This window comes from Quercus suber, unplaced genomic scaffold (assembly GCF_002906115.3).
Source record: "Quercus suber isolate HL8 unplaced genomic scaffold, Cork oak 2.0 scaffold_180, whole genome shotgun sequence".
NCBI lineage: Eukaryota > Viridiplantae > Streptophyta > Magnoliopsida > Fagales > Fagaceae > Quercus > Quercus suber.
The window spans coordinates 798,545-826,447 of NW_027069639.1; the positions used below are offsets into that span (position 1 = coordinate 798,545).

Here is a 27,903-nt window from a genome sequence, read left to right on the forward strand (position 1 = left end):
AGAAAAGATAGAAGAACAGAACATGGATAAAAAATCGGTTGGAATGATCTCCGTGCAGGAACTTGTCCCCTGGAAAGTCTATATTGATGGGGTAGCGAATCACATGAGCTCTGGAGTGGGGCTAGTCTTGACATCCCCAGAAGGCATTACGATTGAAAAATCCTTAAAATTGGGATTCTAGACTACAAACAATGAAGCCGAATATGAAGTCCTACTGGAAGGGATGATCATGGTACAAAAAATGGGTAGAAAGGCAGTGGAATTGATCTTTGATTCGAGATTGATCGTAGGCTAAGTCCAAGGGGAGTTGGAAGCCAAAGGTCCTAGAATGCAAGGATACTTAAATCAGGTTCGACATTTACAATCTAAATTCAAATCTTTCAATTTATCACAAGTCCCTAGAAGTAGAAATACACATTCGGATTCTCTTGCTACATTGGCAACCTCCTCAGCACAAAGTTTACCTCAGGTAATTCTTGTAGAAGACTTGTGTAGACCTATTGAGGCAGTAAAAACCGTAGCTTATGTTCATCAAATAGGAGTAGCTCCTAGCTGGATGGACCCTATTGTTTTGTTCCTTAAAGAAGATGTATTGCTAGAAGATAAATCCAAAGCTGACAAAGTACAAAGAAATACTCCTCGGTTCTAGTTGTCCGAGGATCAGAAGTTGTATAAGAGATCTTTTTCTAACCCGTATCTACAGTGTATACATCCAGAAGGAGTTGAGATAATTCTGGAAGAATTGCATGAGGGAATTTGTGGGAGCCATACGGGAGGAAGGTCTTTATCACATAGGGCTATTACGCAAGGCTACCGGTGGTCGAGGATGCAGAAAAAAGTAGAAGACTATGTAAAGAAGTGTGACTAGTGTTAGAGGTTTGCCCCTAATATTCACCAACCCAGTAGAGTCCTTAATCCTCTTTCTAGTCCTTGGCCTTTTGCTCAGTGGGGCTTGGATATTGTTGGCCATTTTCCTAAAGCAGCGGGGAATAAGAGGTATTTACTGGTCGGCACAGATTACTTTACTAAATGGGTCGAAACTGAACCACTGGCCAATATTAGGGACGTAGATGCCAAACGGTTTATTTGGAAAAACATCGTAACTAGGTTCGGAGTCTCTCGCACCCTCATCTTAGATAATGGCTTGCAATTTGATAGCAAGGCCTTTAGGAAATATTGCTGCAACCTGGGTATAATAAATAGATACTCCACCCCAGTGTATCCACAGGGGAATGGGCAAGCTGAAGCTGTCAACGAAGTCATAGTAAGTGGGCTCAAAAAGAGGCTAGATGATGCGAAAGGGAAATGGGTTAAGGAACTGTCACATGTCTTATGGACTTACTGGACCACGCCTCAAAGATCCACAAGAGAGACGCCTTTTTCAATGACTTATGGGGCCGAGGCTGTTATTCCTTTGGAAAATGGATATCCCACTCTAAGAACAAGTTCATTTACTTTGACCAGCAATGATGAGTCATTGGAGAAAAGTTTAGACTTAAATCAAAGAACGAAGAGAAAATGCCATGGTTTAGTTGGCATATTACCAATACAAACTGAAGCAAAGGTACGATTCCAACGTAAAGTTAAGGCCGCTAACAGTGGGAGATTTGGTTTTAAAAAAGGTCGTAGGAGCTGCCAAGAACCCAGCATGGGAGAAGTTAGGACCTAACTAGGAGGGCCCATATCGTAAAACATCAATGGCTGGAATAGGCACTTATTATCTTGAAGACCTGAAGGAAAGGGTTGTACCTCATCCCTAGAATGTAAATAATCTTAGAAGATATTATTATTAATATAATATTTTCTTCGTTTTCTTTGGGCTCATTATAGTACTTATCTGTCGACTTCACCATCATTCTAAGTATCGAACAGAACCTTAATCATGCCTAGCTCCTTAAATCACATACCTTGGAAAAATTGATATCTTTTGCATAATTTTCTAAGTGTTAAACCGAACCTAAGCTATGTCTGGTTCCTCGTACCGTCTGCTTTGGGAAAATTAACACGTTATGAAACTATAAAAGTATCAAACAGAACATTGGTCATGCCTGGCTCCTCAGACCACATACCTTGGAAAAATTGATATCTTTTGCATAATTTTCTAAGTGTTAAACAAAGCCTAAGCTATGTCTGGTTCCTCGAACCATCTGCTTTGGGAAAATTAACACGTTATGACATCTGTAGGAGTATCAAACAGAACCTTGGTCATGCCTGGCTCCTCGGACCACATATCTTGGGAAAAATTGATATCTTTTGCATAATTTTCTAAGTGTTAAACAGAACCTAAGCTATGTCTGGTTCCTCGGACCATCTGCATTGGGAAAATTAACACATTATGACATCTATGAGTATATCACATAGAATTTTGGTCAGGCCTGGCTTCTCAGACCACATACCTTAGAAAAATTAATATCTTTTAATTAATTTTTTAAGTGTTCAACAGAAACTAAGTTATATCAGGTTTCTCAGACTATAAAACTCAGTGGAAATTGACACACTATGGCATATATTGAAGTGTCAGTCAGGCATTATCTCAAATATTAAAAAGAGGCAGACTCCTAATTCCCTTCTTAGGTCACGTGGTTTGTTATCACCCAATGGAGATGTAAACTAAAGTTCATAAGCATCACTTAAAGCATTTTAGGGTGCCTTGGACTTGGTTGTTGGTTGATCAACACTTGATTTTTTTTTTTTTTTTTTTTAAGGTTATAAAACTTGTTAAAGTTGGTAAACCCAAGATATGCATTAACAATACTATGAGTTTAATAGTCTGAATTTACTCTGATTCTTATAGAATATAAAGATGAGTCAAAATGAAAATTGCCATGTTCAATCAAGGAATAATCGAAATGAAAATTGCATAAGTAAAGAAAAAGAAAATAAATCCATTGGATTTGGGAAAGTAAAGTGCATATTCCATTACAATATATCTTAAAAAAGGGAAGCTACACTACAGAAATTGCAATTACATGATAAAAATAAAGATTCATCGTTTCAACTTTATCTGAAGCCTAGCTTTGGAGGTCTTGTCAGCTTGATTAGCTACTTCAGTATGAGTCACCTTCTCCTTCTCTTTAGGATCTTCTTTGGCAGGCATGGTGACTGAAGCTAAGACCATTTCATAGCTTTGGGAAGCTACCTTGCCTTGTGGAATTTCTATATCTTTTTCCAGGGGCTTATCCAATTTGGAGGAGGTTTCCTTGGGATCTTCAGATTCTTTTGCTTGCTCTTGCTAAGTAGGAAGATGAGGATCTTGAGGCTGTGTCTCTCCTATAGGATCAGCAACTGTAGAGGCTGCTTCACCTTGGGTGGAAGGGAGGTCCAAGGCTCGAATAGCTGGGGGGTAGTATACTCTCTCTGGTTTTCTCAGCTCAGAAGAAGCCTCAACCCCAGCTTGATTGAGGGCTTCATCCCAAGTCTGAGCACAGTAGGTTCGGCACACTACTGGGACCTCTGCCCTAAAGGTTTCCTCGATCTCGACCACCCCTAGGTCATAACCATGCTGCTCAGCCCCATCCATAGCCTTTTCGGCCTCCTTCCTTGCTTTTTCAGCCTCATCTTTGGCTTTCTCGGCCTGATCTAGATGCTTTTGGATTTCAGCTAACTTCCTTTGAAGGGCCGCCACTTACTCTTTAGAAGAAGCCAATTGTTCCTTGGTATCATGCAAGTGCAGCCTTTAATCCTCGGCCTGCTTTTGCACACTCTCCAGAGCCAAGTCAGCACTTTTTCTTACTCACTCTTCCTCTGTCAATTTTTTCCTTAAATCCTTGTTGGACTGATCAGCAATATTGAACGAGTTCACGACTGCTATACGCCTCGCCCTCTCATCGACTAGCTGTCGGTAGCAGGAATTGGTTATCTCCTCAACTTTGAAAGTAACTTGGACAGCCTAACAGAAAAGGTGGTCACCTTTTAAAGTTATTTAAAAAAAAAAAAAAAAAAGTAGCTACATACCATGCCCAGATATCTTTTGAGGTTAAGGAAAACCTCTGGCCTCCTGATAGACCGCAGCTCAGTCATATCAGTTGGGAGTAGTAGAGTCTCCTCCAAAGCCGAGGCCACATGGCATCCAGTGCATCCATGGAAGTCCCTGATGGATGCTTAATTTCTCAAGGGCTCACCATTGATCATTGGAGATGGAAGCCAAGCCTGAGGCTTGGGTGGTTGACTATCTCTTCTTTCTGAACTTCTCTGCCCTGCTTGCCTAGTTTTATGCTGCTTGGCAACCCATTGAGTCTCCTCTTTGGAGGTGGGGCGAGATCTCCCAGCTTCTACTATGTCCTTGCCCTTTTGCTCTCTTTTTCTTTTCGAGTCAATAGGATTAACCCTGGGTGGCAAAGATGGCTAAGGAGGAGGGAAAGGAAGTTTGGAAGGATGAGGAGGAAGTCTGGACTGTGTTGGTTCCCCAGGAGTGTCCTTCCCCAGTTGAGACTTTATTAGTTCCAATAGACTTTTCTTAGATTTTCTTTGAATACCCATCTCGTCCAAAGTGCTATTATCTACTTCTTGTTGGTGGTCAAGGTCGGCAGATACGCTCTCGGGGGACGAGGATCAGTTGAACACCTCAAACTCATCTTGGGAGTCTGACAAATTTACAACTCCCTTCGGTTCTTCTTTTTCTTCTTCTTCTTCTTCTTCTTCTTCTTCTTCTTCTTCTTCTTCTTCTTCTTCTTCCTTAACAGTGGGGTGAGACAAGGATGCTCCTACTGAAGGGATACCCACAAAAAGCGGTTGAGAGATGGGTGTGCCCTTTGGGATTGGAACGCCTTCAGGAACGGCAAATCCTTCGTAGGCCACGCTAATACGTTGAAGACGAGGATCTTTGGCTTTTATTACACACTTCGGAGCTTGAAATCCGCATGAAATAGGTTGGTATCTGAGGATTATGTGCGCTGCTCATAATTGATTGTCAGCCTCGTTGACAAACACCTCGGACCGTAGAATTTTATCTAAACTCTCTCTATTGGCTAAGTTGAGCCGAGGTCTAGTCGAACGTCTGTCTGCAAAATCATTAAGGCAATTTTGTTAGAAGCAGAGATAGTGTGAAATAAAAAGGAAATGTAAGCCGAGGAGCATAAATTTGTGATTGAACCCCCACCTGGTGTCCCCTTTTCAGTCGGACAGGGTAGGCCGTCATGCCATTCCCCAGAGAAGATTAAAAAATCCTCCTTTAACCCCTTGTTTGATGTAGGGAGGCATTGGATTAGTCTTACTTCGGGATACCTTGACTTAAGGTAATATCCCTAACCCTTCAGATGATGTAGGTTATATACCCAGTTGATATCATGGTGCGTCAGTCCCAAGTTCATTTTCTCATTTAAAGCTTCTATACTCCCTAACACTCTGAACATGTTTGGGGCACATTATGTGGGTGATAATCTAAAGAACCTAAGGTAGTTCCTTGTGACATTACCCATAGGGATGGTCATTCCTCCCTCTATGAAGGCGATCATTGGGATGACCACCTCTCCCTTTTTCCTATCGTCCGCCCATTTCCCTTGGACAGCGTATCTTATACCCATTGTGGGTGGGATCCTGTACTTAGCTCTAAATCTCTCTCTATCCTCTTCGGACTCAACCAAACACTTAAACCTACCCATTTTTTAAGATTTTCTGAAGAGAAATCAACAAGTTTGAAACGAAAAATATAGCTGAAAAGAAAAAATGTGATGAGAAGACAATATTTGGAAAGAAACAACACTAGGAGGGTTCGAGGAGACTTACAGGTTTGGAAAGAAGGTCCCCAGACAAATTTCTAGTATTTGTAGACGCACGAGGAAGTAAGAGAGAGTGACAGATTCAATGTATGAGCTCAAAAAAAATTGTGTGATTGATGGGAAATATGGAAAAGAATCGATTAAGAAGCTATTTATAGTGACACAGAAGTTACAAGCGGGAAAATTCCCGCTCGTAACCCCAGGAAATTCTCCAACGTTGGATTTGCATCATACCATTGAACATGGGGAACAAAAGTGCCATTAGAATTTAATGAGGGCGCGCTTTGGACGCCCAAGCATTAGGAGCGTGCCTTGGGCAGTAGTACTAGCAAAGGACAAGACATGAGAAGCCCAACAAATACCCGAGAATATCAAAATCCTCATTTTTGCCTGTGGTGGTAAAAGTAGAATTTTGAGGGGCTATTGTAGCAGTATTGGGCCTGGAGGTCCATTATACATTTTGTATAATGGACCTAAGGCCTAAGCCGAGGACTAAAAGTGTCTAAGAAGGGGGTAAACATTGTCAAAATGGACCATATTAACAGACAAAGAAGTCAATTTAGATCATAACGACTTAAGTGGTTGTGCCAAGAATGAGAGCCACCTCGCTGATTGAGGTCGTGGTCCGTAGAGATGGTCTGCTATCCAAAGAAACGTCACAAAAATACTAATTAATACAGATAAACACTATGGAATCTCAAGACATGGAAGGATCTTAAAATATCAAAGGAAAAAGCTGCTACCTCTGCATTAAATGCGTTGTAGCTAACTCCCTGGCCGCATTAATGTAGAGATGATACATGAACAGTAGATTTCAGCCTTACAACTACTACATGAAGACTTTTGGGAGGTGCTGATGGAACAAGTATCAAGATCAACCATCTGGCATGCATGTGGAAGATAGGGATAAAAAGGAGAAGGAGTATAAAAGGAGAGGGAGGTAGCGAAAAATGGGGGATCGGAAAAGGAAGGGAAAAATACTGTAGCAATCTAAAACCAAACTTGAAACTCTATTTAAGATCATTATATAAGAACCAGTCTCCTCAAATATTGCCGAGGATATTTATTACTCATTCTATAATCGTCCATTTTCAGTCTTTCACCATCAATCTACTCAATTTGTTATTTGACCGACTAAAGCCCAGTTTTCTAATCCATTCCTTTACAAATTCATTATTTTGGGCTAGGAATCCAAATCTGGTCCTTACAAGTGTAATCTGCAATTTACCCTATATATTTGTGAGGGCAAAAAAATCGGAATAGGAGAAGGTTGAGATACTCCTTGTGCTTCTTCAAGATCTTAGCTGAAAGAGAATGAAATGAGTAACGGTCAAAAAAAAAATATATATATATATATATATATATCAAAGTTAGAAGGTTCAAACAAAAGAGTACAGCCCTTTATAAGGGCCTTAGAAAGACCAATAGTCAAAAAATTACAAAAGGTTTGGGTGCACCCAGCAATGCTGGATGGGCGTGATCAAGGCAATAATGGCCAGACTACTCACTTTGGAATGAATGAAACAAATCCCAAGTGGTTTGATCTGCATGCATTTTCTTCATAATTCATGCGCAATTGGTTATGTCGGTTTGCCTGGGTTTAACCACAACCGAAAATCCAATTCACCTTTGCACCAAACCCTGCCAGGGTGGTGGAGGTCCAAGGAACCAAGATAACTCAATCATATAAAAACACGAGGCTTAAACTCAAAGAAGAATGAGAGGAATTTTCAATCCAATTATTAACACACATACAATTAATAATTTCCAAACATAAAATTGCTCACCATAGAGAGAGAGAGAGAGAGAGAGAGAGAGAGGTAGTAATCTACATAACATACAAGATTATATTATCAAATGAAAAATTACATTGATATTGCACATATATTAAGCATGAAAAAGCTGATACTAAGCATTAAGAAATCAATACCGGAAGCTAGTAGACCTAGCTCATATATTTGGAGAGATACAATGGATGGTATTGTACATACTAAGAGTTACATTGGATGGTATGTACGTTGTATTCTAATCTTCCATACATCACTAAATATATAAATTTGTTAACAATGATGATGTCTCATACACAAGGAAAATATGCTTTTGGGATACTTCCTTCATACTCATGCTGGATTTGTAAGGTTGATACATTTTTACATGGTTGCAAGATTAAGGCTTTCATTGCCTTTGCAACATTTAATCTCTCCTCCTTAGTGTTTTTTGGGCTTATTACACTACTTGATTCTTTCTTGCACTAGTCTTTCAAGTTCAAGGCAACATTTGATCTCTCCATCTCTGTGTTTATTGGGCTTATGACGCTACTTGATCCTTCCTTTCACTTGTCTTTCAAGTTTAGGGAAACATTTGATCTCTCCTCCTTCTTACTTTCTGATTTATGAGACTACTTGATCCTTCCTTCAAGTAGTCTTTCAAGTCCGAGGCAACATTAGACTACTTGATCCTTCCTTCCACTAGTCTTTCAAGTTCAAGGTAATATATGATCCCTCCTTCCTCATGTTTGTTAGGCTTTTGATCCCACTTGATCTCTCTTTTGACTAGTTTCCGGGCTTATTGTGCATTTAAAATCTTCATTAAGCCCTAACTATTTGAAAGAAGAAAGATACGTCTACAACAATTTTACAACATTTTTACAACAAATCACAGGTAGTTAATTGTTATTAGTTCAAATTTGAAACTAATACTAAGATTATTTTTTTGCCCCAACAATAACAACCAATAACAACCTGCCACTTAGGATTTGTTGTAAAAATATTGTAAAAATGTAATAGATATATCATTTCTCTTGAAAGAAATATATTTGCACAGTTGATTATGCCCCCAAAAGAAAATATTGAAATAAATCATTTTAAAAGCACACGCGCACACACACACACACACACATATATTATATATATATCAACATGCTGAAATCTAGGAATTAAATAATTCTCAAATGCTCATAAAGAAAATTATGGATTATACGAAAGCAATATCAACTGGTTCGGTTCTATTTTCAGTTCTCTCTCAAACTCATAGATAGAATTTGAAATCAGTATTCTCTCTATTATGAAAATGGTCCATTGACAGAAAATTGCACTTTTACCCAAAATACAGATTGGAAAAAAGAATTGATTGCAAATGATTTCCAACCACAATAATGAAATTGTATGATCGTACTTGCTGTTGTTTCTACATTCTTACATTTTGCCTTTTTATTGTAAAGAACTAAAGGTGCAGCACAATTCCTAATTCCATAGAGGCTTCTATAATAGATTTTGGAAGAGATATGAACATAAATAAAATAATAATAATAATAATAATCATAGGATTCAATGAAGAAGTATTATCCTATTGCAGACTTACAGAAGATGCATACATTTTTCAAATTTTAATCTCAAGCAATGCAACAATAGCAGCACAGAAAGAAGTAGATTGAACATACCAATCCAACCAGGCATCCTATACCATGATGCATTGGCCATGAGGAGCAAGTGTATGCTTTTGCAGTGGCAGCCGTCCCAGTTTGTTTGATTCCTGAAAAGAAAATCACCTACTAAAATGTTAATAATTGGTATTTAATTTTCTTATAACGAGTTCTTGTATATGTGAATAATCCATTCGTAATAAAATATCAAAAAAATAAATTTATGTTGAATTTCAAACTACTACAATACTCAACCTTTTTTAAGACTTTAAAACAATCTTGAGCAATATATGACTCAAAGCACTCAAACAGACAAAGATAAAATTTTGACTGAAAGAAAAAAAAAAATCTGAAATAAAAAGATACAAATGGCACTAAAATTTATGGGGGCAATAAGTACTTGCCATTCAATTGTAATTCTAAATGTTTTTGAAAGGCGAAAAGCTTCAGCTAAATCATTGATCCGATTTAGTAGTCTCCATGTCTCCTCAAAAATCTTTCTCATACTTTGAGGAAATGGAGAGAATTGGGAAGGAAAGTGGGGTTGTTGGCTAGGCAACATGAGTATTGATGATGGAGATGAAATATGAAACATTCAGAACTGCAGAAACACATATTATGGAGGCATATTTATACCCAAAAGCACTAGACAACAATTCTGGACTAGCAGATAAGAATAGCATATTGCAATTTATAATGTAGCCTATATAAGATAGGTGTTCTTTCATATTGCAATAAATTTCGATGGACATGTCTTACATGCCAAATGCATTGAATTTGGCATGTAGGAACTATTCAATTAAATTTGTAGCCTTATATGGCAAGAAATTTTATACTCCAACCAAGCAAGGTATTTTCCCGTTTGCACTTTCTTTCCAAATAAACCTTGGAGTCTCAGGTTCCTAAACTTAATGTTGGTGTGGGTGTTCGTTCCAAACACTTTTATTCTTATTTATTTTCTAGCCGTTGGAAATTTATGAGTAAAATAGCCGTTGGACAATTATGAGAAAAATAGCCATTAGACAATAATTGATAATATAGCCGTTTGGCTTTTAAGAGTTATTAGTAACCAATAACTATAAACTATTATCTTAATAACTAGCCTATATAATACTCATCATAACACATTTTCTAAAGGGTTTTTTACTACACTATATTTTAGATATACACAACTCTACTATCTTTCTCTCCCACGTATTTTTTTACAATTTATATTTGTTCTAAAGAAAGCCAATAGATGGTTATTCTTGAACCTTTGTGAGTGAAAGTGTGTCCATCACGAAGGTTGACCCTACAATCTAATCCTGGGAGGTTGTCTGGCCAAGAGAACCAATCGCACCAAGTTTTATTCCGGGTGGCACAAAATCAATCTTTTAAGGACAACGCTTTCGTAGTGTGATTTCATAACATTGTGAGATTGTTCTAAACTTTTTTTTATTTTATGTTCTTACTAATTATTTGGGATATTATTTATGTATCAAAACTTGTTTATTCACTAAAATATTTCCAACAATTTTAAAGGTTGACTTTCGTGTTTCAAAATAGATAAACAAGTTGTTGATTCTCTTAAGGTTATTTCAGAAATTACAAAGTTCGAATCTTTTGATGAAAATATATAATTTTAAAGATTGGCATGTCGTACTGTTTCAACGTTTGCTTTGTAATACTAAGCATGTGTATTGTATGATACTATTTGATTTGTAATGATTCAAAGGTAGTTTTGGTTCGTTGGCTTTAATTATATATACGGTCTTGTTTCAAAATAAAAGTAACATGTGGGTTTTGATTTATTCATATATGTTAATTTTGGTTAATTAGATTGATTTTTACATCGATCGATGCCCATTGGTTTGGTTATTAGAAATTCAATTTTTATGATCTACAATCTACATCTTAATAAATGCATGTGTTTATTTTTCTCATGCAATAGAAGTTGCGTGTTCAATGAAGTCTTGCAGTATATACAAGAAACTTTTGAGATAATGTTTATTAAGATTTGAATTATTTTTCTTTAAGTAGATAGATTTTAATCTACTTTATGTAAATGAAATGAGATAAAAATTTATTTTTGGCACAAACATGGAAAATAAACATGCATTGTTAAGTGGGATCAACAGTGTCGTATCAACTTGGTACTCCTTTTGTATAATGAAAATATAATAATACTATAATTTAATTAAATATTATCTTTCTTGCCAAAGTATTCAAATAATTATTTATGGTTGTAGGAAAAAGAAATTGTGAATGATTAAACATATGTTTTATACAATTGTTGTATAATAATGTCAAATTTTACAAAATATTAAATGTCTTATTCTTGTAAAATTTTGGATGTTTCTAAGAGTGGGTTCTAGTAGCTAGAGGCTATTGGCTCTATGTACAAAAGCTTTTTTTTTTTTTTTTTACATCTCTTGACACAAAAATATGAAATGAGAAATTATGGGAAATAATTAAAATTTTATTTATATATATTATAAAAAAAAAATGATCCAACTAGTATTTTGGGCTAATAGATAAGATATATTCATAGTTGTCAAAACATAAATTGTATCGTGAATCGATTCTTAATTTTTTTATATCATTTATTGTATCGTATCGTGTATCGTAAGATACAAAAACACTTAATAAAATTTTTAAAAAATTATAAATATACATATATAAAGTGTATATTCATTATAAATTTTGAATATATTCAACTAATGACTAATTTATTTATCACTTATGTAATAATATTTAACAAGATAACTAAATAAATCAAACTAACATGTGTTCGTAACATACACATTCAAATTACTTAAATTCAAAAGTAATAATATATTACAAACGACCCAAAAATAATAATTAATTTTCATCAAATTCATCAAATTGCCTAATCAACCCCATCTAAGTCAATGCTATCATCATGTTTATAATTTTGCAAATTTATTTCTTCATTAAAATTTTCTTCATTGTTATTCGTCATTAACATTTACAATCTCTTCTTGTTCTTTTTATTTTAATAATTTTTTTATAAATTTTTTTTTTGGCATTTTAGTTTCATGGACTTATAACAATAATGGTAAAAATAAATAAAAAAATTTAAATTTTTTTAAAATATTAAAGTGAAAAGTAAGTGTATACTGTGTAGTCCAACTGTAGGAGAAAGAGGGAAAAAAACTTATGAATATGTTATTTTGGTAGGCTAAATTAAGTAAACTAATAATTTTTTTGCTAAAAACAAGTCTAACAACTTGTTAGATTCAAATAAAAGTACAAATTTTAACAAAAAATCTCATTTTAAAACATTTGTCTATGTATCGTATGATACGTAAAATTTTACAATACGATACGATTCATATGATACGCACATTGTTTCATACGATTTATAAGCACTTACGATACGCCGCTATGATACAAAACTTTTTCCACACGATACGATATGTATCGTATGATACGTATCGCATATCATAAGATACTAACAATTATGGATATAGTATTAGGGAATAAATATTCCTTTTATCCCCCAAGTGCAAGAGTGATGTTGAAAAAATATATATACATATTTTTATTGGCTATGTGTGTTGTTTTGAGATGGTGGATAGGTTTTTGTGAATTTGAAATAAATAAAAAACCTTGCAAATCTGTAACAAAAGGAACCAAACTCTTTAGTTTGGTACATAGTAATTTGGATGATTTAAAACACAAAATGACTAGAGGTGGTAAAAGATTTTATGTAATCTTTATTGATGACCATTCTATATTTACTTAGCTTTGTCTATTAGGAATCAAAGATGACGTTTTACAAATTTTTATAAAATATAAAATAAAGTTGAAAATTGTGTAAGCCTAACTTGGTATATCTTGAATTTTAGGGGTGGTTCGCTAACCCAAATCTAAAAGGAGAATACCTCAAAGTGTGGGAGTACTTGCCTAAGGTCATGCTACATGAACCTAAAAGGAGGAAACTTAATTCTTAAATATGTGATTGTGTGTTTATTGGTTATGTTTGCTATAGTTCATGATATAGAACTATTTTCATCAATAGTGATGTATTTAGAATTTAATACTATTGTTGAATCTTAAAAATATTTTTTAAGTATGAGTTTCCTTTGAAAAATAAGGAAAATATGTTTCATGAACCTATTGATACTTCTAATAATCTTGTTGTGATGTGCAAGAATTGAGAAGAAGTAAGCGAACTAGGGAGAAAAAGTTAAGGTAACAATTTTCTTACCTATATTGTTGAAGATGAACATGTATGTTATTATGATGCAATTAAATTTGTTGATGCACCATTACAGTTGGAAGCTTTTAACAAATTATTAGATTATGTCTAATCACACTTGGAATGAGTTGAGCTTCCACCTAAGGTTAAGCCTATTAGTTGTAAGTGGGTGTTTAAAACAAAATTTTATGGTTGCAAGTGGGTTTCTAAAAGAAAAATATAACCAAATGGGATCATAGAAAAGTATAAGGCAAGCTCGATAACTTAAGGATATAAGAAAAATATCATGTTGATTATTTGATACATATTCTTCGTTTATTAGAATTGCATCTATAAGAATGTTGTTTGTCATTGTATCTATTTACAAACCTATTATACATCATATGGATGTTAAAACTGTTTTTCTAATAGGTGAATTAGAAGAAAAAAAATAATATGGAGCAACCCAAGGGCTGTGTTGTCCTTGGACAATAACATAAAGTTTGTAAATTAGTTAAATCCTTATATGGATTAAAACAAGCACCTATACAATGACATGAAAATTTTGATATATGATGCTTACACATGAGTTTGTGATTTATGGTCATAAGGAAAAATGCATATATAATAAGTTAAATAATAATGAAGGTGTCATTATTTGTTTATATGTTGATGACTTACTTATATTTGGAACTATCCATAATGTTGTGGATGATACTAAATGTTTTCTTGCCTCTAAATTTGATATGAAAATTTTGGTTGAGGCAAATGTTATTTTAGGCATCAAGATCCTTAGGGATAATGATTGCAATGTACTATTACAATCTCATTATATGAAGAAAAAAAAATTAAACACTTTGATATGTGACCTGCGTCTATTATGTATAACTTAAAGGTGCACTTGGTCAAAAATTGTGGTGATAATATTTCACAAGATAAATAAGTACAAATTATTAGTTGTTTAATATTTTTGACAAACTGTAGTCACCCTGATATTGTTTATGATGTAGGTAGATTGAGTTGATACACTTATAGTCCTAGTGTTGAGCACTGGGATAAAATATCTATATTATTGCTATATTCAAAGGGGACTTTTTATTTTTGGTTTGTCATATTGTGGTTATCTTGTTGTTTTAGAAGGATATTGTGATGTTAATTGGATCTTTGATATAGATTATGTGAAACCCACTAGTGGATATGTGTTCACACTAGTTGGAAGGGTTGTCTCTTGAAAGTCATCCAAGAAGACTTGCATAGTGAGATCTAATATGGAAACAGAGTTAATGGCCTTAAAGAAGGCTGGGTCAAGAGCTGTATGGCTTAGGAGTTTATTAATTGATATGCCTTCATTTACTAACTTTGTTGCCTCTGTTTGCTTTCCTTGTGATTGTCAAGCTGCCATAACACGTGTTAAGAGCAAAGTTTATAATGGGAAAAGTCGACATATCTAATTGAGGCTGAGGCAACTTATTGATAATGATGTTATGTCATTGGACTTTGTGAGATCTGAAAGGAACTTGGTCAATCTTTAGACCAAACCACTAGCAAGAAGGCTGATTAGTGAGACATCTAGGAGGATTGGACGGATACCCAAGTTGTGATACTATAGCTAATGCCCAACCTCTATGATGGGTGATTCCATGCAAGAGGTTAAATGGGTAGAGGTCATCAGTGGTCCATGAGCACTATCATTTGTTATGTGTTTTCCGCTATCTCGGTAAGGAGATTAGTGATGAGTCCATCCCTATAGTGTGAGACAGTGCTAAGTTACAGAATTTGGTGAGGTTGAGTTTTAGGCTCTTAACGGATCCATATCCCTACCTGTTGGGATGAGGTGTATCTGCATGCACTCCTGATGGATGCCACCAAATAAGTTGCAAATTATTGGAGGTTGAGCTTTAGGCTCTTAATGAATCCATACTCCCTACCTGTTGGGATGGGGTGTTCTACACGCACTCCTAATGGATGCCACCTATGTGTGAGTGGAAGTTGTGCCGCTTCCTATAAGACTTTTTGGGTAGGTCTTTAGAGCTCTCATGAAACCCAATGGCGCATGGCCTGGATAAGGCGCTAACCCACTTAAGAACAACCTTGATAAAGAAAGTTGTGGGTGGTAAGTTTGGTTTATTAAATAGCTTGGTTAAAAGAGTTTTAACTCTACCATTTTCTTTTAGTTTCTACTTATTTATCTTATGTATGGTTAAAACCTTCTGGTACCATATTGATGCATGCTTTCTTTAGTTGCATGTCCTTCATATTTTGTGTTTGTAACATGTGGGGGATTGTTGGTGTGGGTGTGTGTTTCAAACACTTTTATTCTTATTTATTTTCTAGCCGTTAAAAATTTATGAGTAAAATAGCTGTTGGGCAATTATGAGAAAAATAGTCATTAGGCAATAATTAATAATAAAGCCGTTGGGCTTTTAAGGGTTATTAGTAACCAATAACTATAAACTATTATCTTAATAAGTAGCCTATATAATACTCATCATAACACGTTTTCTAAAGGGTCTTTTTACTACTCTATATTTTAGATATACACAACTCTATTATCTTTCTCTTCCACATATTTTTCTACAAGTTATATTTGTTTTAAGGAAAGGCAATAGAGGGTTGTTCTTGAACCTTCATGAGTGAAAGTGCATCCATCACGAAGGTTGACGCTATAATCTAATCCTGGGGGATTGTTTGGCCAAAAGAACCAATCGCACCGAGTTTTACTCCGGGTGGCACAAATAAACCTTTAAGGACAACGCTTTCGCAACATGATTTCTATAGTATTGTGAGATTGTTCTAAACTCTTTTTTATTTTATGTTCTTGCTAATTATTTGGGATATTATTTATGTATCAAAACTTGTTTATTCACTAAAATATTTCATACACTTAATTGGCCATATTTGGTCATCAAATGTTAATACTTAATCTACTCAAGGGAAAGAGTCTAATCTCAAGTGTAGGACAAGCTCAGTGCTCAACTGTCAACCATTGATCTATCTATTACCTACCCAAAAAACAAAAATTACTTAACAAATATTATCTTGTGAAAAACTTGGAGGACAACCAGATACAAATTGACAGAATTTGGTTCAATATTCTTAAAAGTACAAATTAATATTTTAAACATTCCCATATATTTATGTCTACTCAACTAGCATAAAAAAATCTGTAATTTTGTCTATTTACACTCAGGCTTCAATAACAAAACTGGAAGGTACATAAAATTGATATCATCATGTTCATCATTCATAGATACATCCTTAAATTAATACTTTATATATTTTTTCTTAGTGTAAATGAGGGGATTCGACACCAAACTAATCCCTACAAGAAGAAGGCAGATTCCAATATTTGTGGCATTCTTCCATTATATATGTGATCCTATTCTCTATGCATCTGATCCAATCATAACTCCGCAATTATGCTTTCTATTCTCTAGATTCATTTTCATCTTCCACATTGTTCTCTCAAATCAAATATGACTGGAATTCCTATATTTTTCTTCTTTTGGGGGGAAGGGGAAGGACAACTTCGGTTTGTCCATGAAATACGTAATCAGAGACAATTCCAAAAAAAATTGACATGGTTTTTAAACATCTGAAAACCAATGTAATCAGGCCAACTGAGCTGGACTATGCTAGAATTGATGTTTTTCTTTTTAGTGAAGATTTAACCAAAAAAATTTATCATTTTGCAAATAGTTTTGATTAAGATAATAAGGCAATATAGTTAGTGTTACCCAAAATTATCATGCGATAACTTCTTGAAAAAAAAAATTATATATTTTAGGTCATTTGGTAAAAGCTTAAATAGGAACACTTATCTCAAATTTGGGTAAAATTATTCAGTACAAATAATGTATGACACATTCCTCTAACACAAAAGTGAATCCAAATGCAAGACCAATAGATGAGATTCACATTTATTTGAGAGAATGTCTAGTATATCTGTAGTACTGAAATATTAAGTAGGAAAGCAATTGGTGCAAGTTTCCTACCTAACCTTTTTTTTTTTTTTTCTTCTTTTATTTGGCAAGAATAATTCATGCGCAATTGATTATGTTAAAAACCTAGCTTGTCTCCTACTTCGGATACCCTACCTGGCTCCTCCTCTACCGTTGGGCAATGAAAACCGTTGTGTCATTCCCCCGACACTATGAGGAAATCTTGAGTCAACCCCTTATTGGAATCAGGAAGACACTGGATGAGACGAATCCTATCGTCCCTTGTCTTCATATAGTACGTCTTACCCCTCAGGTGATGAAGGTATAGCATCAGTTCACATCGTGGTGAGTCAGTCTCAGCCCCATTTTCTCATTCAAGATATCTACACACTCTAATATCCTAAATACATTCACGGCGCACTGGGTAGGAGCCAGGCGAAAATGCCTAAAGTAATTGAGGGTCACCGGCCTCATAGGGATTCTCATCCCTCCCTCTACGAAAGCAACTATCGGGATCACGACTTCACCCTCTCTCCTCTTAATGTACCACTCCCCTTCTTCACATTACTTCAAACTCACATTATTGGGTATCCCATAGTCGACAATGAATTTGTTCATCATCTCGTCGGACTCAACCAACTTCTTAAACTTACCCATTCCCCAAGGACCACTGAAAGTTCCAAAAGAAGAAAAGGAGAAGTAGAATCAAGGAAATTTGGGGTCACTAGAAGAAGAAGACTTATAGAAATATGACGATTCTCTTCAGGTAGTGTGCAAGTTGAACTAGACTCAAGTCATACGCATCAATGATTGTAAGCGCGAAAATGAGGAAACCAGGCGGTTCAAACAGGTACTTATACTCCCCTTAGGTTCCCTAAATGTAACTGCCTGCCCATAAAAGCAGGAAATCCCTACCAAATGATTATCATCACATCGTTGAAAGTGGGAAACGTGGTGCCGCCAAAATTTAATGTGGGCACACATTAAGTCTTGAAACGCAAAAAACGCGCATCGAGCAGTCGAAAAGTTACCAGCATTAGCACAAACCGAAGTGGGGTGATTCGCCTAGGAGGGCCTGTGGGTATCAAAACCCTCCTCCCCGTCCGGGGGAACGTGCAGCAGGGTTTTGAGGGGCTATTGTGGGGCCCGTGGGCCTGACAGCCACAGCCCATCGCATAGTAGGCTTAAGGCCAGCGCCGAGGAAGACTGACCAGCCAAGGCTAAGTTGGGGAAAGCCTCTTTTCTGACCCACGCCGAGGACCTCTTCGTCCTCGGCATACTAAGGATAATTTTTAGGAGGGGACAAGCCCAGAGCAAGCTGTCACATTCACACTTAATGTATTCACCTAACCCCTCTGGCCGCATTAATGGGGATATAACCCCTTGGCAGGGTAACGTTGATCAGAGTGAACCACTTGAGTACCGATAAGGCCTCTGATGTGATGGACGGCCAGAAGAGAGGCGAATGNATAATTCATGCGCAATTGATTATGTTGGTTTGCTTGGGTTTAACCACAACTAAAAATCCAATTTACCTTTACACCAAACCCTGCCAAGGTGGTGGAGGTCCAAGCACTACAAAAAAAGAGGGCTATAGTCGCATTTGAAAAACGCAGATATAGACCCTAAAAACGCAGCTATAGGCTATAGCTATGTTTCCATAGCCACATTTCCAAACACAGCCTATACTATGTGACTATAGCCCCCCTATGGGACCTAGAGCTGCGTTTTTAAAAACGCAGCCCAAACCAGGTCTATAACTACATTTTCTACACCCTATAGCTGCGTTTTTCAACCCCCTATGAGCTAAGACCTATAGCTGCGTTTTATAAAAAACACGGCTACAAACCCTCTTTGGGCTGTGTTTAAAAAGCAGCCGTAGGCTCAGACCTGTAGCTACGTTTTTTAAAACGCGGCTATAGGATGCCCTATAGCTGCGTTTTCTAAACCCGGCTAAAGCCTCTGATATGGGTTTTGTCTATAATTGTATTTATAAAAATGTGGCTAAAAACATTTTTTTTCCCTCACTAAATCTCAAATTCCTGCCCGAATTTGCAAGAAGAAATACAAAACAAGTTCCCAACAGATACTTAATAAATACTAAATTTTCTGAAGTTCATTGCCAAAATTTTGCTAGTTCCCAACAAAAAATATATCCGTTTGTAAGTTCTACTGACAAAAGATCCTATACATCACAAAAAATATTTACAAGGAGTTTTTTACATTCTAATTGCATGAAGAAGTATAGCCAAAGCCAGCAAGCAGCAACAACACTTCCCAACTGACCTCAATGTTCCAGTCTTGCCATGCCACTACAATTAAAGAGAGATGTAGTAATTTACATAGCACTACAATTAAAGATGATGTTATCAGTTATCACATGAAAAATTACATTGATATTGCATATATATTAAGCATGAAAAAGCTAATTAATACTAAGCATAAAGAAATCAATACCTGAAGCCAATAGACTTAGCTAATATATTTGGAGAGATACAATGGATGGTCTTGATCATAGTTAATAAAATACGGTACTAGTACAATACGGTAAGTATATGGACAGATATAATTTAGTATTTTTAAGAAAAATATGTTTCATATATTTGGCAGAAAAATACGGAAACAGAGAAATAATGGTACATGTATAGTATGTGTATAATATGTTTATAATTTAAAATTTCGCAACAAAAAATACAGAAATATTTACCGTATATTTTTATGAAGATAAATACAATAATTCAACATACTCCTAGAAGTAATCTCACTTTCCAACCACACACACACATATATATATAGAGAGAGAGAGAGAGAGATACATTGGATGGTACATACGTTGTATTCTAATCTTCCATACATAACTAAACATATATATTTGTTAACAATGATGATGGCTCGTACACAAGGAAAATTTGCTTTTGCGATACTTCAAACTCATGCTGGATTTGTGAGGTTGATACATTTTTACATGTTTGCAAGATTAAGGCTTTCATTGCCTTTGCGATGTTTGATCTCTCCTCCTTCATATTTTTTGGGCTTATGACACTACTTGATCCTTCCTTCCACTATTCTTTCAAGTTCAAGGCAACATTTGATCTCTCCTCCTTCATATTTTTTGGGCTCATGACACTACTTGATCCTTCCTTCCACTAGTCTTTCAAGTTCAAGGCAACATTTTATCTCTGCTCCTTCGTGTTTTTTGGGCGCATGACGCTACTTGATCCTTCTTTCCACTAGTCTTTCAAGTTCAAGACAAAATTTGATCTCTCCTCTTTTGTGTTTTTTGGGCTTATGACACTACTTGATCCTTCCTTCCACTTGTCTTTCTAGTCCAGAGCAACATTAGATCTCTCCTCCTTCATGTTTCTTGGGCTTATGACACTACACAATCCTTCCTTCCACTAGCGTTTAAAGTTCAAGGCAACATATAATCCCTCCTTCCTCATGTTTGTTAGGCTTTTGATGCTACCATGTCATCCTTGGATGATCAACAGATGGAAGAAGGAGATAGGAAGATGAAGACTATATAAGAAAAGCAAGTAAAGTAAAAAAGAAGGGGGGGGGGGAAAAAGAGAAGAAGAGGGGCTCCTCGGCCATGGGCCGAGGAGCATCCCCCAAGTTGTAGAGAAACTCTAAGTATTTTCTTTTATAAAAAAGAGTTCATGCTTGATGAACGATGGGCAACGCCTAAACCTTTAACCCACTCTCTATAAATTTATTGTTTGGGCTTGTTGGGCTGAAAACCCATTTATACTCAGGGTCAAATCCAAACTGAGTCCCTCCAATATATATAATTCAAATATTATTGATAATCATTTTTTATATTTTGTTAACTCTTTAAAAAATTTTGTAAGGATATTATTAGGTATAAAATGTAAATTGTCAATTTTTTTTAATTATTTTGAAGCACTATTTTTTAAAAATATTTTTTGCGAGCACGTTTGGTACACTGTAATGAGAATAGTAATAAGTATTAGAAGGAATACATTAAGTTGGAATGTAATAAGTTTTACTATTCATTAGTTTGGTGACCATTTAAGAATATAATCATGAATATGCATCTATAATTTAGTAGAGTATAGAAAGAAGATGTAATTAAATCATTTTTAAGTCAAATTTCCTAAAATACACTTATTTTAGAGTGTTCAAAATAGAGCTAATAATTAACAAGAAGGAAAATTTATTTTCTTTCCTTTTGAAGATATGGCAACTAATGGCTTTTTAGGAAATTTTTTTAAAAATTTATTACATAAGGCGAAGGAATAGATATTCAATACTTTTGATAATGAATACTTATTCCTCATTTTGAAGAATAGCTAGTCATAAGGAATAACTATTTATTGTAATAAAAATATAATCAGACAATCGAATAGTTATGTTATAGGAATATCTATTACATTACAGTGCGTATTACAGCCTACCAAACTTAATAATTCACTTAGATGAATATTTATGATATGATCCCACGTTTGATTATAAAATTAAGGAATAAAACTTTTTAAAAATAAATAATTTAGAACATTTGGCACAAAATTAGAATTCTAATTTGAAATTTTAATTTGAGTTTCTCTTGACTTCACTTGTTATTTTATATATATATATATATATATAAGGGGAAAGATCAAAGAAGTGTCATTTTCTTCTGACAAGAGATGTGAGTATTTTTTTTCCTCTCTAGTTTAGAAGTAAATGTCATTCTTCCTAACTCAAGGACAACCAGTGTAGTCTGCGTATTATTATTTTCATTCATTTCTTTTACTACTCTAAACGACATGCAAAAGAATTTGAGGAGGTAGGACTAGGAGGGCCCAATGACCATCAATTGTGGAACTTAAACAAGCATAAATGCTGATTTGAAATTTCAATGAGGTAGGGGTAGGAGGTACTACTGTATTTTGGAGAGAGAGAGAGAGAGAGAGAGAGAGTTCAACGCTTTGGAAGCCATGGCTCCAACTCCTACCTCAGCTTCCTCCACTTTTACTCTCTTTCCAATTCACACTCTCTTTCGGTGTGTTGCTTTCTCCAAAGTCTCCGTCTTTTTGGTTATCTTGAAGTGGGCATTTGTGTTTCTACTCAGAAACGAGGTATGAATTTGCTTCATATACTGCTTCTCTACAATATTTGGGTTATTTTTCAATTACTTTGCTTGCTGTTTCTTTATGGGGTTTCCTTTAAATATGGAAGTCTGAATTTGTATGCTTTATCCTTTCAGTTTACAATGTGCTATAACAATTCAATTGTTTGGTAATCATAGGCTTGAGAGTAAATTTTCGATATCTTGTTGTATTCTAAGCAGTAGTAATGCCTTAAAAAATTATATTTCTTCTGCTGAGATATATAATCTAGTAGCGAATAGAAGCTTCCCTTTTATATTTTTGGATGAATCAAATTAAGCATTATAAAGTAAAAGTCTTGTTGGGCTTTTTGAGTTCAATCAGTTACGGACGGTACTGCTAACAAGGTGACAAGTTAAACATGCCACTGAGGGCTGCCTAGGCACTTTTTCAGTATTGCATACATGTTTGTAGGCTATGTTATGTGACTCTTCTTTTTGTTTTTACTTTGTTGGGACTATACAATGCCATTCTACCAAAGAATTGTATGTACTCTTTCACTGTGTAAGCATGACAGATAACCAATAAGCTTTAGCTCAAATGACGAATCAGCGCTAGCCATATCTGCACTTACACCTTAATAAGACTGATTAAGTTACAATTGGGACTTCTTGTAATCACTTATAAACCCAAGATTCACCTAATAAATAGCTAATGTGGGACTCAGCATATGCCCACACAACACCCTCTCAAACAATTTGGGGTATCCGTATGGACTGTATCACAGAACATATCCATTTCAAATGTATCTTTTGCAGAAAGCCATCCTGCCTCCCCTGATATGGTTGGTTGTTTACTGTTTAATTTCGTTTGTGTTCTGATTTTTGCATTAACATTTAAACTTATATCTGTCCCATTTTTCTATTAGTTATTTCGCATGTAATTGGAAAGAAATTCAAGTTCCTAATCCTAAGTAATGCTAAAATTTAACTCGCGATTTTTCTCATACATAAAGGGGACAAAATCTTTTGCATACAGAGTAGGGCATCGCATTCCAATCAAGTGTGCCATTTTCCTAAAGATTATCGTTTTTGTCACAACAATTTTATGTTCCAGTTACTTTTGATTGGAAAAAAAAAAGGTTTTTTAAACAGGACTTGACTAACTTCTCACACATGCTTTTCTTCAGTTTGGGCAGTCTTCCCCAAGAGAACCCATGATGGGACCAAGTTTGCTGTTGCTGAGAGACCTGTTAAACAGGTGAGACGAGATTTCTGCACAGAAACAGCTGAAACCTTCATTGAAGAGCAGAAATCTAGATGGGGAAAATGCTTCTAGGTTTCTTTGATGAGAGCCGACTTAACAATTCAGCCTCTAACCTTCTGGATGCCTTGTTTAGTGATGATTGATTGAAGAGAGTTAACCATGAGATATAATTGGCCTCAAACATTGAGCATAGTGTGGCTTGTGGGTCTATATTGCCTCAACTGTTGAAAAGTAAATATACAACTCATGCATAAGCAGTGACACGAGAAATTTTTTGTAACTAATTGATTGAGGGATTTGTTGCAAATTACAGTGATAATTTGTTGCAATTGCAATGAGACAATGAGTGAATGAGGACATTAAAATGAAATTTTATCTATTTTTGGTTGGATTACCTCTGTATGTTAACTGTAGTAGTAACAATCATATTATTCTTATTATTATTTTTTTTTCTAATAGTTATGACTTATGAGAAATATTTGAATTTTCAATCCTCTCCTATTGCTGTCTCTTTTCTCATGTGGGTGTTAATTTAGAGGTCCTCTCTCTCTGTCTCTTTCCCCACCTGCCTTTGACTTATTGCATGTTTCGTGAAAAAGACCTGAATGAAGCCCATTATCCCACAAGTCACTACCAAAAAGTTGCTTTATGCTGACCCCAGAAAATCAACTATTATACATGTCATTAACCTCCTTAAGGCGGCAATCACCCCCAAATTCCGCAACCAACGCACCAGTTTCCCATCAACTTACCAAAACAGAGTTGACTGTAAAGGTTTACCATGGAAGTACAAAACTTAGGCAGAGTTTTTTAGTGTTTAAAGCTTAGGTTTCTTAGTTAAATTGAAATCTTAGGTTTCTTAGTTAAATTGTAATATGTTTATATTGATCAATTAATTATATAGTTGAATTTAATTATTCTTGGGAGAAGAATAATATTTATTTTACTAGTGAGTTCAAGTTAGTTTATCTGGTAAAGTTTCACGATTAAATAGGAAATTTAGGGATTAATTTCCGTCTATACCAAAAATCGATTGGTGTCTTGGTTTGATGATAAAGAATTATTATCAGGAGTGAAAGTAGAAAATTATCTCCAAATCTCCAATATATATATATATATATATTTTACTACAATAATCAATATAGACATGTGGCTGAATTTAATTGTAAAACTTAAGTTTCTGCACTAAAAAAACTGTGCCCAAGTTTTTCCCTTACATGTAAAACTGGAAAACTGATGTGGTCTCCTAAGTTCTGATAAAAATTTTGGAGCTTAAATTAGATCTACTTCAAAAAAGTTCTTTACAGATTTACATTTCTATTCTAGATTCTTTGAGATCACTTTCAGAATCAGTGTCGGAGACTCAGAAGTCAGAAGTCTTTTACTTCCTTATAATTTCCCTGGTTACTGTACTAGTTGATGTGGCGGAAAAAAGAGGATCAACCATATGCACCATTTTCAACGCCCACCCCACTGGTTGGAGTAGTTGGATTCTTTGTTTGTCCCTATTAAGGCTGACTACTGTCATTCCTATAGCTACACTTTCTTTTTCTTCTTCAACAGGAACCTAGTCATTCCTACTAAGGCTATCCTTCAAGTTTTCACATGACTACTAATTTCTTTGACATAATGCTTATCTCAAATTGATACTCTCAAATTGTTGGTAGTGATATAGTGCTAGAACTTCATAGGATACCGAAATGGTTCTTAAGAATATTTACAATGACCAATCATCTTACTTGTTAAGTAGCCTTAGAAGGAAACTCCGGCACCTCTACTCAAAGATACGGTGGCTGATATGGAAGCGGCCGAGGCCAAAAGTTGTCATCAAGAGGCTTGTAAAGTGGAGCTCTAAACTTCAGTCTAAAGTACAACAAGGCACCAAAAGATCTACGATCGGCAAACCGGGTCATTTTGTACCTGAAAGGCCAATTAGAATTGCCACATTCAATGTTGCCATGTTCACCTTGGCACCTGCTGTACCAAAGGCTGCGAAACCAGTTAGCATCAATCACGAGGAGAATATATTTAAGAGTTCCATGCTGAATGATTTTCAGGCTAAGTCTATGAATTCTCATCCCAAGAGTATCTTGAAGCAATCTCCTATACGTGCCACACTGACTAGTCCTGAACGTGTTTCCAAGCAAAAGAAGATCACAAGATCAAAGTTAAAGGTTTCTATTAATCTTCCTGATAATGAGATCTCATTAGCAAATACTAAGTTGCTTAGTTCTGTGGAAGATGAGCAAGTGGAATCATCAAGCATGACTCCACAAAGAGTCCACAGTAGTGGGGTTCCAGCGAGGTCTCCTGTGTGCTTTCCTTCTAGTATGATTATTAGTCAGAGTGATGACTTCTTGGGAAGTGGTAGGACCATCCTGGAAGTACTCAAAGAGGTGGATGCTGATATATTGGCTCTGCAAGATGTGAAGGCAGAGGAAGGGAAAGGCATGAAACCTCTTTCTGATTTGGCAGCTGCCTTGGGTATGAAGTATGTGTTTGCTGAGAGCTGGGCCCCAGAGTATGGTAATGCTGTCTTCTCCAAATGGCCAATTAAGAGGTGGAAAGTTCAGAAAATTGCTAATGATGATGATTTCAGGTACCCTTTTCCTTCTGCTCTCAGACTTATTTTAATTGGAAGCACAATTAGCGTTTAATATTTATTATTACAAGTTCTTAGTATGATTAGAATATGCTGTACTTAATTTTTACTAGAAAAGGAACCTATATGAATTATAAATCAATATTTTTATGCAAACTTTTGACAATTGAGAACCAAGGTCAGTGCCAAGGCATTCTAGTAATTTCAAAATATGAGTACAATATATGCACTTGTTATCTGTAGTAACAAACTAGGGAAGGTAGAATACCTTCCATGTGAATCAATTAAGCATCTTGTTAAATGCAAAACCCAAATCCTCATTACAAGTAATGTGCAACTGGAAAGCTGTTGCCACACCATCTATGCATCCTCTTAACTCTTTTGTGTATAATGTTAAATTCAGGAACTTGCTAAAGGTCACAATTGAATTGCCTTGGGGTGGAGAATTTGACTTCTATTGCACCCAACTTGACCATTTAGATGAGAATTGGAGGATGAAGCAGATGAACGCAATAATTCAATCAACTGATTGTCCGCACATATTGGCAGGTGGTCTTAATTCTCTCAATGCATCAGATTACTCATCAGAAAGATGGACAGATATTGTCAAGGTAATGCTTCTACACAAAGTAACTTTTTTCCCCCAAATGGTCACATGTAATACTAGGGACATAATTTTTCACAACTTTCGACATCTTTTGTTGTGATTGGAGCAATATTATTTTCACTCAAGTCTACCACTTACACCGTCTTTATTTTTTAGTAGTCGTGAAAAGTGTGAAAAATATTCAATTAAGTGCTGCTGTATGCTAAAATTATTGTCCTTGTCGGAAACTAAGCCAATATGTGTGTTGCAGTATTATGAGAAGTTAGGAAAGCCTACTCCAAAGGTAGAGGTGATGAGGTTTTTGAAGGGAAAAGGGTACACAGATTCACAGGACTTTGCAGGGGAATGTGAGTCGGTGGTCATCCTGGCCAAAGGCCAAAGTAAGTGACCTTGTCTCTCAATATGGCTGACTTGTATTCTTATACTTTTTTTTCCTAAAAAATTTTCGCTGATTGTGAACATGGTAAGAGCAGATGTGCAGGGTACATGCAAGTATGGAACTCGGGTGGACTACATTTTGGCATCATCAGATTCACCATACAAGTTTGTTCCGGGTACATACTCAGTCATTTCATCCAAAGGTACCTCTGACCACCACATAGTTAAGGTTGAAATAAAGAAAGTACGTGAGAGTGCTCAAGAAATTGCCATCAGACGAGGGAGGAAGCTAAATCAAAGGGTTGTGAGAATCACAAACCTCTCTTCTTTTAGAGGCATTTGGCGATTAAAGGGTTTCTATTACAATGATTAAATTTCAATATGGTGATGTCTCATTTTGATGGGTATGTGTATGTGTAAATATATTACATTATATTTTACAAACTGCTTGTTTGTGGCATGAATAAAAATTTGAGTGAATGGGCTGTGATTTAAATTGAGTCGTGGATTTGCCCCTCACATGGAGGGGATTTTTCCCTTTTTTTTTATTAAATAAAAAAAGAAAAAGAAAAAAGGGTTCCTAGACTTCTGAGCCGCCCCAGCCTTCTAGTTGAGGACCAAGTCTCAGCCATATTGCAGAGTTTCAAATATGACCTATTAAAGTTTCGTTGTGTGTTGAGAATCTTGAGATGAGTTAATTTTCATGGACTAATTCTGTTCAAATGGAAAAAAAAAAA

The 27,903-nt window shown here is 35.5% G+C and overlaps 3 protein-coding genes and 1 long non-coding RNA gene across 4 annotated transcripts; 3 read left to right on the plus strand and 1 right to left on the minus strand.

The window, feature by feature from the left end:
- The first annotated feature begins 328 nt into the window (after nt 1-328).
- LOC112005408 (uncharacterized) lies at nt 329-1,669 on the plus strand. The gene is made up of 3 exons (XM_024037661.1): nt 329-622; nt 704-850; nt 947-1,669. Exons 1-3 carry the CDS (start codon nt 329-331, stop codon nt 1,667-1,669), a joined length of 1,164 nt encoding a protein of 387 aa, XP_023893429.1.
- Nucleotides 1,670-4,551: 2,882 nt separating this feature from the next.
- LOC136069629 (uncharacterized) lies at nt 4,552-5,522 on the minus strand. The gene is made up of 2 exons (XM_065778355.1): nt 5,414-5,522; nt 4,552-4,847 (listed from the first exon to the last, which is right to left on the minus strand). The coding sequence occupies exons 1-2, from the start codon at nt 5,520-5,522 to the stop codon at nt 4,552-4,554; spliced, it is 405 nt and encodes a 134-aa protein (XP_065634427.1).
- A 16,455-nt stretch (nt 5,523-21,977) lies between these two features.
- Nucleotides 21,978-23,971, plus strand: LOC136069620 (uncharacterized). Its single transcript, XR_010630862.1, has 2 exons — nt 21,978-22,343; nt 23,503-23,971. It is a non-coding gene; the product is annotated as an uncharacterized LOC136069620 (long non-coding RNA).
- Nucleotides 23,972-25,135: 1,164 nt separating this feature from the next.
- On the plus strand, nt 25,136-27,666 carry LOC112014226 (uncharacterized). Its single transcript, XM_024046608.2, has 4 exons — nt 25,136-26,178; nt 26,585-26,792; nt 27,039-27,168; nt 27,262-27,666. Exons 1-4 carry the CDS (start codon nt 25,280-25,282, stop codon nt 27,537-27,539), a joined length of 1,515 nt encoding a protein of 504 aa, XP_023902376.2. The 5' UTR covers nt 25,136-25,279; the 3' UTR covers nt 27,540-27,666.
- The last annotated feature ends 237 nt before the right edge of the window (nt 27,667-27,903 follow it).

Excerpts from the sequence above, each read along its gene's own strand:
- LOC112005408 (XM_024037661.1), top strand. The coding sequence starts at position 329 with ATGCAAGGATACTTAAATCAGGTTCGACATTTACAATCTAAATTCAAA. Across the intron at positions 623-703 it reads ATAAATCCAAAGCTGACAAA|TGTATACATCCAGAAGGAGT; the intron begins GTACAAAGAAAT and ends CCGTATCTACAG. Across the intron at positions 851-946 it reads AGAAAAAAGTAGAAGACTAT|TGGGGCTTGGATATTGTTGG; the intron begins GTAAAGAAGTGT and ends CCTTTTGCTCAG.
- LOC136069629 (XM_065778355.1), bottom strand. The coding sequence starts at position 5,522 with ATGGGTATAAGATACGCTGTCCAAGGGAAATGGGCGGACGATAGGAAA. Across the intron at positions 4,848-5,413 it reads AGGAATGACCATCCCTATGG|CTCCGAAGTGTGTAATAAAA; the intron begins GTAATGTCACAA and ends GCGGATTTCAAG.
- LOC112014226 (XM_024046608.2), top strand. The coding sequence starts at position 25,280 with ATGGTTCTTAAGAATATTTACAATGACCAATCATCTTACTTGTTAAGT. Across the intron at positions 26,179-26,584 it reads GCTAATGATGATGATTTCAG|GAACTTGCTAAAGGTCACAA; the intron begins GTACCCTTTTCC and ends TGTTAAATTCAG. Across the intron at positions 26,793-27,038 it reads GATGGACAGATATTGTCAAG|TATTATGAGAAGTTAGGAAA; the intron begins GTAATGCTTCTA and ends TGTGTGTTGCAG.